The sequence below is a fragment of the Ylistrum balloti genome, unplaced genomic scaffold (assembly GCF_031769215.1).
Source record: "Ylistrum balloti isolate Yb309-2 unplaced genomic scaffold, AGI_CSIRO_Ybal_v1 Utg370448, whole genome shotgun sequence".
Classification (NCBI taxonomy): domain Eukaryota; kingdom Metazoa; phylum Mollusca; class Bivalvia; order Pectinida; family Pectinidae; genus Ylistrum; species Ylistrum balloti.
The window spans coordinates 1,050,580-1,067,458 of record NW_026782298.1 but is presented as its reverse complement, the minus strand read 5'-3'; the positions used below and the strand labels follow the sequence as shown (position 1 = coordinate 1,067,458).

At 37.4% G+C, this 16,879-nt stretch overlaps 1 protein-coding gene across 1 annotated transcript in view; it reads left to right on the top strand.

The window, feature by feature from the left end:
• The first annotated feature begins 702 nt into the window (after positions 1-702).
• LOC132554849 (coronin-2B-like) overlaps positions 703-16,879 on the top strand; it is a 48,035-nt gene continuing 31,858 nt past the window's right edge. The window contains exons 1-4 of the mRNA XM_060219172.1: positions 703-779; positions 12,767-12,961; positions 13,546-13,662; positions 14,839-14,988. Of these exons, the coding sequence (XP_060075155.1) occupies positions 774-779; positions 12,767-12,961; positions 13,546-13,662; positions 14,839-14,988 (468 nt within the window). The 5' untranslated portion in view covers positions 703-773. The remainder of the gene's footprint in view (positions 780-12,766; positions 12,962-13,545; positions 13,663-14,838; positions 14,989-16,879) is intronic.

The following is a 16,879-nucleotide window of genomic DNA, read 5'->3' as shown; positions in this document are numbered from 1 at the left end:
TCTTTTTTTGGGGATGTCATGGTGGTGTGATTGTTAGGTAGTTTAGAATTTCTTGGCTAGATGATTTGTTCCATAGATCATGAGTTCAAGGCTCAGACAGGGCAAGTGTCAAAATGACTTTTCCTTCATCGTTTGTTTTCATGTCCAAAACTGACATCGTGTCTATTCTGCCTTAAAACATACATTTTGATTAGTATATTTACCAATCCATCCATAGTCACCTACATCATTATAAACAAGACTTAACATTGTCTTTTTATGATGTTATTCGGTCAGAGCCTACCTTTTATTCTTTTTGCTCAGTAATTCACTACATGTATTACAGGTCTCACCTTCACGGAGTTTCATGATTTAACAACTAATGAGAGTTTAATCTATTTTTAGGTCATTCCATTAGAAGTCCTTCAATCTGTGTTGCTGATTCTTGTCTGTGATGAAGTAATGATTTTATAAGGTAAGAGCACCTCTTTCTTAGTTAGGCGCTCTGCTTCTAAACGCCGTATGGAAGAGCTTCACTCTCTGGAGTTGGCTCCTCTGGTGGCCCCTGTTCTTCCCACAGAGACTTTGGTCCCTATTGAAGAGGAGATGGAGCGTATTTATTTAATCTTTTGTTGTTGGGATACATGAAAAAACCTCAATTTCATAATAGAGCACTTTAATCATCATAATGAAGAAAAATGTTTTCTTTTTTCTAGATGACATGTGACAAGTATTCAAATCTGACAACAGGAAGGTGTATCATCGACAGAGACTAGGTTGTTGGACCAATCAGAATGCCTGTAAGTTATATCTGCCAAACATCTGATCACTATAACTGACCATTCATTTGTCACAATCATCAGTCAATCACGTTTGTATATATACACTATCACTATTAGCGTTGTTAGTATGTCAAAGTATGTTTAAATATTTTGAATAATAAGTTAAATATGCTAGTGAATCAGCTAAATTTGTCAGTTGGATGTTAGAGACCAGATCTTGTCATTTCTTGCTGCGATTCCTTTGGGGATATAGCAACAACTTAGGGTCAGTAACCGCAGGTCTGTTTTATTACCAAAAAGAGACGTTAAAACAATACTGCTTTTATTTAAATACAGCAATATGCTGGAATAGTAAAACATGGTTATAATGAATCCGAAAGGAAACCACGTAAATACTGTTGTTTACATACCTATATAACATGTAATATCAGCGTGTGATAAATCCAGTGCTAGTTCGTGCATATATTTGAGAAGTTCATAATTTTCTACATTTCCCTGATCAATTTTACTGTTTGTTATGATCACTAGAAGATCTTTCTTCATGTGATAAGCATTGATCTGTCCATATACATCCAATGATATATTCTCACTGTTGATATCTGCTGTGAAAACTGATCACTAATCAGACTACATCATTTCCTCAAACTTTTACATTTGGGCTTGTATCATGTATTGGATGTTAGTAAACTCTCATGTTAATGTATCTGGGATATTTACTTTATCATTTCCTCAAACCTTTACATTTGAGCTTGTATCATGTATTGGACGTTAGTAAACTCTGATGTTAATGTATCTGGGATACTGACCACATTTCCTCAAACCTTTACATTTGATTGTATCATGTATTGGATGTTAGTAAACTCTCAATTATCACTGTCCATTTTAGGCTGTTAATTTCCTCAAACCTTTACATTTGAGCTTGTATCATGTATTGGATGTTAGTATATAATGGTCTCTGTTTATGTAGGAATATTATACTGGTATCATTTATAAACCTTTACATTTGAGCTTGTATCATGTATTGGACATTAGTAAACTCTGATGTTAATGTATCTGGGATATTTACTTTATCATTTCCTCAAACCTTTACATTTGAGCTTGTATCATGTAGAGAACCCCTGACTATATACTGGTCCCTCTGTAGGGGTGTAGAGAACCCCTGACTATATACTGGTCCTCTGTAGGAGTGTAGAGAACCCCTGACTATATACTGGTCCTCTGTAGGGGTGTAGAGAACCCCTGACTATATACTGGTCTGTAGGGGTGTAGAGAACCCCTGACTATATACTGGTTGTAGGGGTGTAGAGAACCCCTGACTATATACTGGTTCCTCTGTAGGGGTGTAGAGAACCCCTGACTATATACTGGTTGTAGGGGTGTAGAGAACCCCTAACTATATACTGGTTCCTCTGTAGGAGTATAGAGAACCCATGACTATATACTGGTCCTCTGTAGGGGTGTAGAGAACCCCTGACTATAAACTGGTCTGTAGGGGTGTAGAGAACCCCTGACTATATACTGGTCCTCTGTAGGGGTGTAGAGAACCCCTGACTATATACTGGTCTGTAGGGGTGTAGAGAACCCCTGACTATATACTTGTTGTAGGGGTGTAGAGAACCCCTGACTATATACTGGTTCCTCTGTAGGGGTGTAGAGAACCCCTGACTATATACTGGTTCCTCTGTAGGGGTGTAGAGAATCCCTGACTATATACTGGTCCTCTGTAGGGGTGTAGAAAACCCCTGACTATATACTGGTTCCTCTGTAGGGGTGTAGAGAACCCCTGACTATATACTGGTCCCTCTGTAGGAGTGTAGAGAACCCCTGACTATATACTGGTCCTCTGTAGGGGTGTAGAGAACCCCTGACTATATACTGGTCTGTGGGGGTGTATATAACCCCTGACTATATACTGGTTCCTCTGTAGAGGTGTAGAGAATCCCTGACTATATACTGGTCCTCTGTAGGGGTGTAGAAAACCCCTGACTATATACTGGTTCCTCTGTAGGGGTGTAGAGAACCCCTGACTATATACTGGTCCCTCTGTAGGAGTGTAGAGAACCCATGACTATATACTGGTCCTCTGTAGGAGTGTAGAGAACCCCTGACTATATACTGGTCTGTAGGAGTGTAGAGAACCCCTGACTATATACTGGTCCTCTGTAGGAGTGTAGAGAACCCCTGACTATATACTGGTCTGTAGGAGTGTAGAGAACCCCTGACTATATACTGGTCCTCTGTAGGAGTGTAGAGAACCCCTGACTATATACTGGTCTGTAGGAGTGTAGAGAACCCCTGACTATATACTGGTCCTCTGTAGGAGTGTAGAGAACCCCTGACTATATACTGGTCCTCTGTAGGAGTGTAGAGAACCCCTGACTATATACTGGTCTGTAGGAGTGTAGAGAACCCCTGACTATATACTGGTCCTCTGTAGGAGTGTAGAGAACCCCTGACTATATACTGGTCTGTAGGAGTGTAGAGAACCCCTGACTATATACTGGTCCTCTGTAGGAGTGTAGAGAACCCCTGACTATATACTGGTCTGTAGGAGTGTAGAGAACCCCTGACTATATACTGGTCCTCTGTAGGAGTGTAGAGAACCCCTGACTATATACTGGTCTGTAGGAGTGTAGAGAACCCCTGACTATATACTGGTCCTCTGTAGGAGTGTAGAGAACCCCTGACTATATAACAGATTTCCCCTGCTCTCCTATGCTTGACAACGATGGGTAATAGAGGTGGTGTTGTCCCTATTGATAACTGTGATGTAATGATTGGCCTCTATTCAGCTGCTACTTCCTTTTTGTACATTGAAAAGCTATGATGTTGTTATTTCTGTACAAGGATTCAGCGAATGATGATTGTGATGTAGAAACTTTCTAAGCAAGTAGGAAATTTTAATTTAGTTTTGTTAATAAGAGAGGTCTCTTTTAGTAATAGTTAGTTGTTCTATTTCTCATCTTCTAGCTCATTGCTCTTTTAGTGTGAATCATGTCTGAGAGATGATGATTTTAATTTGTTTCGTTTTGAACTATGATATGAAAATCTGTCAGGGGTGAAAGTCTGCATAGATGATACTATTTTAATTCATTGAAGTATCACCAAATTTTTGTTTATCATCCTAGCTATACTAGTACAATTTGGAAGAGATCAGAACTGAAACCTTTACAAATTACTGGTCATAATAATATACTTATACAGAATTAGAAGTGAAGGTAAAGTTCAGCAGCTGTTAACAATGTATACAATAGCCAATGAGGCGTGTCTACAGCTGCTGTTTAGTAGCACCTGTGATACCTGTCTCCCCAGTTATCCGTTTGGACTGATCGGGTTAATGTTGCACTATACAAACTAGAAAATAAACACTGATTCACAGGGGGCACATATATCAGTCCAGCTGTTTTACTGGTCAACATAATATGTGAGCCATTAGACACGGATGATTTGATGGCAGCAATGTCGGAGCAGGTTGAAGAAGCACTTATCAGGACCATGTTATATGGATATGTCAAATACTCTGGTTTCAAGTAATAAAGTGACTAAAAGTCAACACTAACATAAACAAGACAACACTGGAGTTGGTGTCACTACATTAACAGACAACACTAGAGTTGGTATCACTACATTAACAGACAACACTAGAGTTGGTATAACTACATTAACAGACAACACTAGAGTTGGTATCACTACATTAACAGACAACACTAGAGTTGGTATCACTACATTAACAGACAACACTAGAGTTGGTATCACTACATTAACAGACAACACTAGAGTTGGTATCATTACATAAACATACAACACTGGAGTTGGCATCACTACATTAACAGACAACACTAGAGTTGACATCACTACATTAACAGACAACACTAGAGTTGGTATCACTACATTAACAGACAACACTAGAGTTGGTATCACTACATTAACAGACAACACTAGAGTTGGTATCACTACATTAACAGACAACACTAGAGTTGACATCACTACATTAACAGACAACACTAGAGTTGGTATCACTACATTAACAGACAACACTAGAGTTGGTATCACTACATTAACAGACAACACTAGAGTTGGTATCACTACATTAACAGACAACACTAGAGTTGGCATCACTACATTAACAGGCAACACTAAAGTTGGTATAACTACATTAACAGACAACACTAGAGTCAAGGTAAATATCACCATTACAATTTACTGAAAAATCATTAATTATGCACATGAGAGCAGGAATATTGCCCACAATTTGTTTTTGTTTACAAAATATGAAAACTAAATGGTTTACATATGATTTTGACACATCAAGACTTTGCGTTTGGTAAAGAATTTTTTTTATTTGTTGACGTGTAAGTTTTTTTGCTGAGGAATTCTGAATGTTAACTTTGAGATTGAAATCTGACAAACTAGGAGTTATTCTTCTGTAATGGACACATAAAGTTAAGGATCATGAATAGTGATTTTTTCTGTCATTAAAATTAAGTAAGCTTTACACTCCTTGAAAACTGATTGATCACCAATGAATGCACAGTAATTTTTCGGTAATAATTTGCCCGAGCAACCTACAGCATGTAGGCCTGTAGCATGGTACGATGAAGGGCTACCAACTTTGTAAATATGAATGACATTGACCCACTTTCATGGTCACAGGTATAAAATGTGTTATAATGTTTAAATGACTTCTTCCCAATAACTAAAAGGCCCAGGATGATGATTTTGGGCCATCTTTCAAGGTCACAGGGGTCAAATGTATTGAAATGCTTAAACAACTTTTTTTTTCAGTAACTGAAATGCTAAATGTCTTGATAGTGGGTGTGTAGCCTGCTTTTTCAACAAGCCATATATCTGCAGTAATGGTAATTTTGTAGTGCATGATTCAAGAATGATTTCAAGTTCACAGAAAATCTCTTAATAAACCAATATTTTATTCTTTATGTAAAGTGTAAAATATTTGAGTAGTTTATTTAAGGCCTATTTTGCCTTTTTCATATATAGGTCTTTATAGTGAGAAGACCCTTGAGGCCCATTGAGCCTCTTGTCTTTATAGTGAGAAGACCCTTAAGGCCCTTTGGTCCTCTTGTCTTTATAGTGAGAAGACCCTTGAGGCCCATGAGCCTCTTGTCTTTATAGTGAGAAGACCCTTGAGGCCCATGAGCCTCTTGTCTTTATAGTGAGAAGACCCTTGAGGCCCATGAGCCTCTTGTCTTTATAGTGAGGAGACCCTTAAGGCCCATTGGGCCTCTTGTCTGTATAAAAGAATCTAATTGACCATAATGTGAACATTAAATCTCACATGTTTCTTGTTTACTAAGCAGTATTATAGATTTACATTATTTTAAAAATGCTGATGTTGTTTAAGTGGACATTGTCTATAAATAGATGAACATTAGGTGTAGACGTGATGTTATACAGGGTCTGGAATGACTACTATCCTATCTGACGTGCAGAAATTATCAGTAGCTGTTTTATATCATGTGTAAACTCAATATAGAATAAACTTATCTTCATTTTAGTCTCTTGTAAGATTGTGTAGATAGAATTTCAAATCTTCACATTCCAGCTACATCTGATGCTTGGATACTGCTGTATTTTTCTTTTATTCTGTTCAGACACCTTAACGGCAGTAACAGTTGAGCTTCTTCCTCAAGGAGAGGAGGCAGTAGCTAGATCATTCTTTTTCTCTTACACAAAGTAACTGGCGACTTCTTTACGAACACTATGCTGAAGGTCTGTCACATGTTAGGTCAAAATCTAGTCTTGTCCAAGCAAAGAATCATAACAACACAAGACGAACTAGGATCCTTTAAAATAAAAAATTCATTACAGATTCAAATCGGTATCAAGGTGGCATTAGTTCAATGCATTACCTGTAGAGTGAGTCACTAACACCTTGTGAACAGTATCAAATAACGGTCATATACATAACATATTAGTGATTCTATGTATATTGTAAATGATTTATAGATTTATATAGGTAAGACATATCAAACTACTTGTTGAACATGATTTGTTTAGAGTATACTGTATACAGGGACACTTTTGTCACAGTCAGTCATTTGGCCTTTATTAATAGGCACAAAAACAGCTGCTAAAACTTATACTGGTAAGGGGACATGTAATAGGGGATGTAGATTATAGGTGTATGGGGACATGTAATAGGGGATGTAGATTATAGGTGTGACACTGGTAAGGAGACATGTAATAGGGGATGTAGATTATAGGTGTGACACTGGTAAGGGGACATGTAATAGGGGATGTAGATTATAGGTGTGAGACTGGTAAGGGGACATGTAATAGAGGATGTAGATTATAGGTGTGACACTGGTAAGGAGACATGTAATAGAGGATGTAGATTATAGGTGTGACACTGGTAAGGGGACATGTAATAGGGGATGTAGATTATAGGTGTGACACTGGTAAGGAGACATGTAATAGGGGATGTAGATTATAGGTGTGAGACTGGTAAGGTGACATGTAATAGGGGATGTAGATTATAGGTGTGACACTGGTAAGGAGACATGTAATAGGGGATGTAGATTATAGGTGTGACACTGGTAAGGGGACATGTAATAGGGGATGTAGATTATAGGTGTGACACTGGTAAGGGGACATGTAATAGGGGATGTAGATTATAGGTGTGAGACTGGTAAGGTGGCATGTAATAGGGGATGTAGATTATAGGTGTGACACTGGTAAGGGGACATGTAATAGAGGGTGTAGATTATAGGTGTGAGACTGGTAAGGTGGCATGTAATAGGGGATGTAGATTATAGGTGTGACACTGGTAAGGTGGCATGTAATAGAGGATGTAGATTATAGGTGTGACACTGGTAAGGGGACATGTAATAGGGGATGTAGATTATAGGTGTGAGACTGGTAAGGGGACATGTAGAAGTAGATGTACATTATGAATGAAGGTGTGAAACAATTTGAAAATTCATCACTGAATCAGTCATCAATCATTAATTATTGATCATCCATCTCTGTTTATTCTTTCAGCCATCTGTTCATCCTTCTCTCTCATATTGACGTTTCTCATTCATACTTCCTATCTCCCTAAACCCGCCTCCTCTACACTGGTAACCCACTGAGCTGCTGACAGCACCAGAGGAAAGATGCATACAGCTGATTTAGATAACTTAAAGAACCAAGTATGATTGATGTCTGTCTTCTGTCTGTCTTCCGTTTGTCTTTTCAGTCTGGCAGCAGTGCATGTGTGTGTATAATGCTTCATTTTGCTATGCCTACAATTCATCTTTTGTAGAGGAATTTCATAGCTGTTTGGAACCTGATGATGGTGGGGTCGCCATCAGATTGTCCTTAAATCCTACAAAGCCTTAGACAATAGTTGTCAGTGTTATTTCAGGAGTTCATGTATCTCTGAGTTTTTAGTTTTGAAATTATGTTTGATTCTTTTACCTGTCAGAAAACTAAAACGTCTGAAAAGCATACATCTTTCATTAAGATTGTTAAACATTTTCAATTTTAGGGTTGATTAAAATAATGAAATGATCAGTAAGTTGCTATCTTGAATTGTATCTGAAGATATTTATCACTGTTTGTTGAAGTCTCAAAGTATGGAATGTATTTTATTGTTTGATCAATCCACTTTATAAGAATAAAAGAAAAAAAAATATTTACGAATAAAATTGTAATCAAGCTTTAAAAAGAAATCATTCTTGTAATTAAATTTGAGTTTTAAAATTTTGGTCTATTATTAGATCACCTGAAATGAACATTTTTGACTTCATCTCAGAAACCCCAGAACTTATTTCAATGAAATTTTGCTGGAAACCTTTGCTGGCCTAAGATAATTCAGATTAGTGAATTATATGGTCCCCACCCCACAGGGGCCTGAGGGGCCAGGCCAAAGAGTTAATTTGACTCAAATTTCAAAAATCTTCTTCTCATTACTCAGATATGGTAGAATTAAATGCTCTTCATGGATGGAAGTGTCTTAAAGTGCTTTATCAAAATTGTGAATTTCATGGCCCCAGGGTCTTACATTTCCCCATGGGAAAGGAGTAAAATTAACTATACTTAATATAGGAAAAATAGAGTTTTGAGCATAATTTGTTTGATATCCATTGTAAATATTTCAAATTTGGTTAGAATGATCAGGGAAGGATGACTGCTAGGTTGCTATGCACATATTGATCCTGGCTGATCCCCATTGGCTGATGGATGGGGTCAACAGAGGTCAAAATGACTTTGATTTCAAAAATCTGCTCTTCGACACTCAGATCTGGTAGAATTAAATACTCTTCATGGATGGAAACATCTTAAGATGTTGTACCAAAATGAGCCTCACTTTTCTCTCTGGGGAGGTGGTTAACTTTACTATAATTCTATAGAAAAATTGCATTTCTGAGCATTACATTGTTTATTTCCCATTGGAAATGACTTTGTAAGAATTATTATTATAGGATGACAGTGTTGAGGTATGCCTGTATTGATACTGGCTTACTATCATCAATGCCACAATTTTCTCTTTCAAAACACTTGAAAGTTACTTTTCTTTTAACCGTTATATTCAAAATTGCTTATCTTAAGTGACCGTCAAAGCTGCTAGGCCTCTTGTTAATAATTGAAGAGTAATGGTGTTCTGTAAGGTGAAAAGATTTGTTTGCTACATCTTGTGATGTATTTATAACCGACTATTTAATACAAATGCTCTTCTCTCTATCTTTTATTGTTTTATTGGTCAGCTGGAAATTTGCATGGTTTCGTTGACCTCCAATGAAAGATTTCCAATATGTTTTATAGATTTACAACAGGTCAATTTAGGCTGAAATCAAATGAGATGGACTTTATATAAACTATTCAAGTATTACTTTGTGGACATATTTTCATTGCAAGATATCCTTTTAAGTTCTGCCATAGACATAGACGTGAAGGTAACTCTCTTTTATCCTCTCCACTGTTGGAACTGGTCAGCTGTGACATGGTCAGTGTCCTTGTGTGGTTAACTTGGTGCTCCACTGTTGGTACTGGACAGCTGTGACATGGTCAGTGTCCTTGTGTGGTTAACTAGGGGATGATATCATAGACGTTGATCTAATGTTATCTCCATTGTTGGTACTGGACAGCTGTGACATGGTCAGTGTCCTTGTGTGGTTAACTAGGTGGTCCACTGTTGGTACTGGACAGCTGTGACATGGTCAGTGTCATTGTGTGGTTAACTAGGTGGTCTACTGTTGGTACTGGACAGCTGTGACATGGTCAGTGTCCTTGTGTGGTTAACTCGGTCCACAGTTGGAACTGGACAGCTGTGACATGGTCAGTGTCCTTGTGTGGTTAACTCGGTGGTTCACTGTTGGTACTGGACAGCTGTGACATGGTCAGTGTCCTTGTGTGGTTAACTAGGTGGTCCACTGTTGGTACTGGTCAGCTGTGACATGGTCAGTGTCATTGTGTGGTTAACTAGGTGGTCAACTGTTGGTACTGGACAGCTGTGACATGGTCAGTGTCCTTGTGTGGTTAACTAGGTGGTCCACTGTTGGTACTGGACAGCTGTGACATGGTCAGTGTCCTTGTGTGGTTAACTCGGTGGTCCACTGTTGGTACTGGTCAGCTGTGACATGGTCAGTGTCCTTGTGTGGTTAACTCGGTGGTCCACTGTTGGTACTGGTCAGCTGTGACATGGTCAGTGTCCTTGTGTGGTTAACTAGGGGATGTTATCATAGATCTAATGTTCCTTATCTTCACTTTGATGTGATTCAGTCTTAACCAAAAAAATTAGTTTCCAATAGAAATGTGTTATGAAATAAACTGCCTCATGCATGGCTTATGTCCTGACTGTAATTTATATACAGAATTACTAAACAAACATATATACATGCTATCAATAGTTACATTTTAATGTATAAAATGATAAGAAAAGGTAAGTCAGATGTGTCTTATCATATGCCTCACTGTTGTTTTGGCATTTCAGCATGTCAGTATTTTTGCTCACATGCACCCATCAGCATGTGACTGTTTTTTTGTGCACGCCATCTGCATGTGACCTTGTCCTATGTGACCTTGACAGAGCATATTACTTTATGTGACTTTGACTGCAAACAACTGCTTGTGACCTTGACTGTGTGTGTACCTCTCTTAGTGATCTTGGCTGTGTGCACACCATTCTAAGTGACCTTGACTGCACACCTCTAAGTGGACTTGAATGCATGTGCACACCAATTCATGTAACCTTGGGTGTGTGTGTACATCACTCCCCATGACCTTGTGCACAGGTGCACACATTGACCGTTTTGCTTACCCATTGCTTGGTAAATTTGTCTTGATATACACCATCTCTGTGTCATGTAGATGGTGTAAACACACCATTGTCTATATTATATGACCACTGTTTATGCACACCATCTCCATGTCATGTAGATGGTGTAAACACACCATTGTCTATATTATATGACCACTGTTTATGTACACCATCTCCATGTCATATAGATGGTGTAAACACACCATTGTCTATATTATATGACCACTGTTTATGCACACCATCTCCATGTCATGTAGATGGTGTAAACACACCATTGTCTATATTATATGACCACTGTTTATGCACACCATCTGTGTCATGTAGATGGTGTAAACACACCATTGTCTATATTATATGACCGTCACTGTTTATGTACACCATCTCAGTGTCATGTAGATGGTGTAAACACACCATTGTCTATATTATATGACCGTCACTGTTTATGTACACCATCTCAATGTCATGTAGATGGTGTAAACACACCATTGTCTATATTATATGACCGTCACTGTTTATGTACACCATCTCAGTGTCATGTTATGGTGTATACACACCATTTTTAGCCCACCATCTAATAGATGGTGGGTTATTCAAATCACCCTGCGTCCGTGGTCCGTCACCGACAGGTGGCCATCTTGGATTTGGGATGTAAAAGTTTGTTACCGCTATTTCTGAGAAAGTACAGGATGGATCTTTCTCAAATTTCATATGCAGGTTCCCCTTGGTCCCTAGTTGTGCATTATACCTTTTTTGGACTGATTCGAATTCAAGATGGCAGACAGGTGGCCATCTTGGATTTTGAATGTGAAAGTTTGTTACTGCTATTTCTTGGAAAGTACTGGATGGATCTTTCTCAAATTTCATATGCAGGTTCCCTTTGGTTCCAAGTCGTGCATTATACCTTTTTGGACTGATCCGAAATCAAGATGGCTGACAGGCAGCAATCTTGGATTTTGAGAGTAAAATCTTGTTACTGCTATATCTTAGGAAGTACTGGATGGATCCTTCTGATATTTCATAGATATTGGTTTCCCTTGGTCCCTAGTTGTGCATTGTACCTTTTTTGGACTGATTTGAAATCAAGGTGGCCCACAGGCAGCCATCTTGGATGTCGACAGTAATACAGCACAAGCATATTGTCCATTAATTATCCATCTGTAACTGACTGCTATCTAATAATACTTTGGGATCTTTTTCAAATGATATTTGCTAATAGGTGCTTAATAAAAATATCTTGTGCCATCATTGAGTACATTCAATGAAGACCAGTTCATGAACATTTACAACACCTGTAACAAACAAAAAAAAATACACAAATCTTCAAGAACTGAAAACAGATCCTCAAATGGTGGGCGCCAAGATCCCTCTGGGATCTCTTGTCTGTATTATATGACCGTCACTGTTTATGCACACCATCTCCATGTGACCTTAGCTGTTGTAAGGAAGCTACTGGAATGAAAACAAGCAGAAATTAACAGTTAATATGTCATATTTCTGAAATGTGGATTGATTATTTATGATAGAAAAAATATGACTTGTAACATGTTGACATCTACTGATAAAAGTAGATATTTTTGTTGGGTTCTGTTTTTATGGAATTTTTTAAGATCACAATTTCCTGGACTAATAAACGGTAGCTCAGTAAAGTTACGTATACTCAGTTGATCAGTTGGTAGACGTATGATTTCGTGGATATATATATATAAAAAAAATTTCATTAGCCAATGTCATGTTTTCACAGATGCCTTTTCAAATCCGGAGCTCCAAGTTTCGTCATGTTTTTGGACGAGGACACCGCAAAGAACAGTGTTATGAGAATATTAAAATCACACGTAATGCCCATGACAGTAACTTCTGTGCCGTTAACCCCAAGTTTCTGGCTGTGGTGGTCGAGTCGTCTGGTGGTGGATCATTCTTATGTCTGCCTTTACATCAGGTAGGTGTGGAAATCAAAAAGTACAATGTGTAGGAATATTGAAGTAAAACCATTGGTTTCATCTTTAAGACACAGATTATGAAAAAATTCACTGAACTGTCGATTTTCTGTTTATTAATGCCCTTTCAGATATGTCTTGTCTTGAAATATTCTCCTGTAGTTTCTGACTGTTCATGTTTTACTTAATAGACTTTTGTTATGATATCATGTATTCGTACTTTCTAAGCCAAACATACTCGATAATTGCTATTTTACGTTTATGAAACATATCGGTGAAATAAAGGATTATCTGTGTATAAATCATTTTCGAACTTATGTTAAATGTTTCGCTGACAATCTAGAGAAATTTCCTTCTTTTATCAGTTATATCAAGGTAACGGCTAACACATCGTAAGAAAGAGTGTGACATATTCTGGTGATGCTAAAATGAGGATTAAATTGAATAAATCGCTAAAAATCAGTCCTTCAACTTATACATGTCACAGTCTCATACACATAATTTCTATAATTAGCATAAACAGGTTACCAAATATCAGCTACATTTGGCATAATTCAAAAAAGTAAAATAGGGTTTTATTTTACAGACTGGAAGAGTTGATGTCAATGCACCACGGATCTGCGGGCATGCTGGGAAGGTGTTGGATATAAAATGGAGTCCCTTCAGCGATTATATGATAGCTTCGTGCTCTGATGATAATACAGTAATTATAGTCAAAAGGAACATTCTACTGGTTAAGCTGTCATATGTCAGTATATGTGATAGGTGTTAGGTTGATACATGAGGACAATAGATTTTAGTTTTAATGCTCCTTGAAAATTTTTGAGGAGCATAAAGTCATCGCCATGTCTGTCTGTCCTTTCGTGTAAAATTTTCTGTCCGTCTTTCCATTTGTCCTTTACAGAGTTACTGCCCTTTGTTAAAATTTTGTGTTTGAAACCTAACGTTGCTTGCATTTAACCAGGTAAATAGAACTTGGTGTATACATTGATTATGCTAAGAGGATGTGCAGGGTACCAAGTTCAGGGCCCTCAACCATTTAATTACAGAGTTACTGCCCTTTGTTACAAAAGTTAATGGAACTTGATGTATACATTGATCATGCTAAGATGATGTGCAGGGTACCAAGTTCAGGGCCCACAAGCCCTTAATAAGAGGGTTATTGCCCTTTGTTAAAATTTTGTGTCTCTACATTGACATTGAATTGCTTGTATTTAAACAAGGATAATGAAACTTAATGAATACATTGCCCCTGGATCCATCAGTTTTAGAGTTATTGGCCTTTGTTAAAAATTTCTTGTTCAAGGCATAACTTAGATAAGCAAGGATCATGATACTTAGTGCATACATTGATCATACTAAGACAGTGTGTATAAATAGGGTCGTTGACCCCTCAATATCAGAGTTATTGCCCTTTGATAAAATATCTTTTTTTTTCTTGTATTTCAACAAGGACGATGAAACTTGGTGTATACAATGATCAAACAAGGATAATGTGAAGTATACTGATATTCAGCCCTGCATCCCCTCAAGTACAGAGTTATTGCCCTTTTCTTTGTCCAGGGCATTGCTTTGCCTGACAGTGTTTAATCTGTTACCAAGTGACAATTGAATCTGTGACAAGGTGACAATGTTTAATCTGTTACTAAGTGACAGTATTGAATCTGTGACAAGGTGACAGTGTTTAATCTGTTACTTAGTGACAGTATTGAATCTTAGACAAGGTGACAGTGTTTAATCTGTTACTTAGTGACAGTATTGAATCTGTGACAAAGTGACAGTGTTTAATCTATTACTAGATGACACTATTGAATCTTATAGAAGGTGGCAATATTGATTTGAAATTGAGTTGAAATAAAAAGTTCATTTTTATCATCAGGTAAAATTGTGGCAAGTACCACAAGATGGGCTCAAAGGAAACCTGAATGAATGGGTAGTGGATCTACATGGGCACAGTCGTCGAGTTACCTACATCGATTGGCATCCTACCGCGGAAAATATTCTTCTCAGTACAGGGATGGACTTTAAGGTGATCTATGTTACTGAGTATTGTCATTGTAGCTTATCTTTACTTAACTTTGTCACATTCTTATTTCTACTCATCAACGGAATTAAATACAGCTGTGGAATTCACAAAGTGAATACTGGAATGCCACTGTAATGATCAAATGAAATTGCTGAAACATGAATTTTATGGCAAGTAGATGTAATTCAATAGTGTTTGTTCGATGAATATCATCAGATATGTAGGGAATTAACACCATCTTGTTACTGGGACTGGCCGCCTGGGTGTTACCTCGTCCCTGATGACATTGTTCATGTGATAATATGAAGACAGTAAAGAGCCAAATCCTTATATGATATAAACAGTTGTGAGGTATAAAAACACTGGTAGGACTTATCTGCTGGCCAAGGTTTCTCATGTCACTTATTGGAATTAATTAGACACGCTTTATCCAGGTACACATAGAGGCAATGGTCAGGTTGTTGACTGCTCTACAAATAAACGATAGTGATACTTAATTATAACAGTTTCATTAAAGAGATATCCCACTCAAGTTTGGATTTCATGGGATACTTTTGAAGAATACTGTATGAAATCATCTACTTATGTTCTTATGTGAATCATACACCTTGATTAACATTTTAAACAAACATGATATTTAATTTGGGGAAATAGTTTGATCGAGATAACAAAAATTTGTTCAGTCTTGATTGCATCATAACAGGTTTGCATTATTGTAAGCCGACAGAATGAAATATTTGTGTCAATTATAAAAATAACAGAAAATAAGCCTAATAAAGTAACAAAATTGTGCAGAAATTTTAGTGAGCAACACAGTACTCTGCATATAACCTATGATCCAGTGACCTTGCAGTTCTGGATTTCCCAATGTGCTATATTTAGGCCGTTTGGCTGAGAGTATTCCAAACTGACCACAGTAGAGATAATTTGATGCTAATGACAGCTTAAAGAATCATTAGAATGAGTACTGAAAAGGTACAGAACGCCCAGAAATTTTGCAGCGTGGACAGAATATCCCTTAAACAACATGACAGGTGCACGTGGACAGAATATCCCTTAAACAACACGAAAGGTGCACGTGGACAGAATATCCCTTAAACAACACGAAAGGTGCACGTGGACAGAATATCCCTTAAACAACACGAAAGGTGCACGTGGACAGAATATCCCTTAAACAACACGACAGGTACACGTGGACAGAATATCCCTTTAACAACACGACAGGTGCACTTGTTAAAAGTAATGATCTGTGTTAAAACAGTACAAATAACACATAATATACAAGGAACAATACCAGGATCTTCCAGGTATCAAGTGAGTCTGTACAGAGAGGGATAACTACGGGGACCTACTCTGGGGGGTTGGGGAAATACTGCTACACAGTAGTACAAATATATACACGGCAACCATATACAAAACCTCAGACTTGATAATGAATGGGTATATCAAGTGTTGTTTATGTATCAGACTATAAAATATAAAATGTCAGTAGATGGCAGTTGTCAACATTAACCTTCAGAACTTTACAGTTTGTATATAGAGGATCTTACATGAGTGCCAATGTATTATCGGCTTGTGGCGTATCAAATTATTGAACGAGTTTAATAAATTCCATAATACATTGACACGAGTGTAAGATTCTGTTTATCACATAACCAATTAAAATAGAAAAATCGCCAGAAAACTACGATATACTTCCACTATGCAATCAGCTGTTTCTATATAGGTCAAAGCCAACGCACAGTAATCATAGTTTTATCCATCTGTGTTGCAAATAGTACCTTTTTTCAATGATTGAATAAGAGATTGTTATGTTCCAAAATAATATTAACAAAGTAAAGCATTTAAATTCTGTTTAATGCCAAAATAACTTTTAATAATCACACAAAAAAAT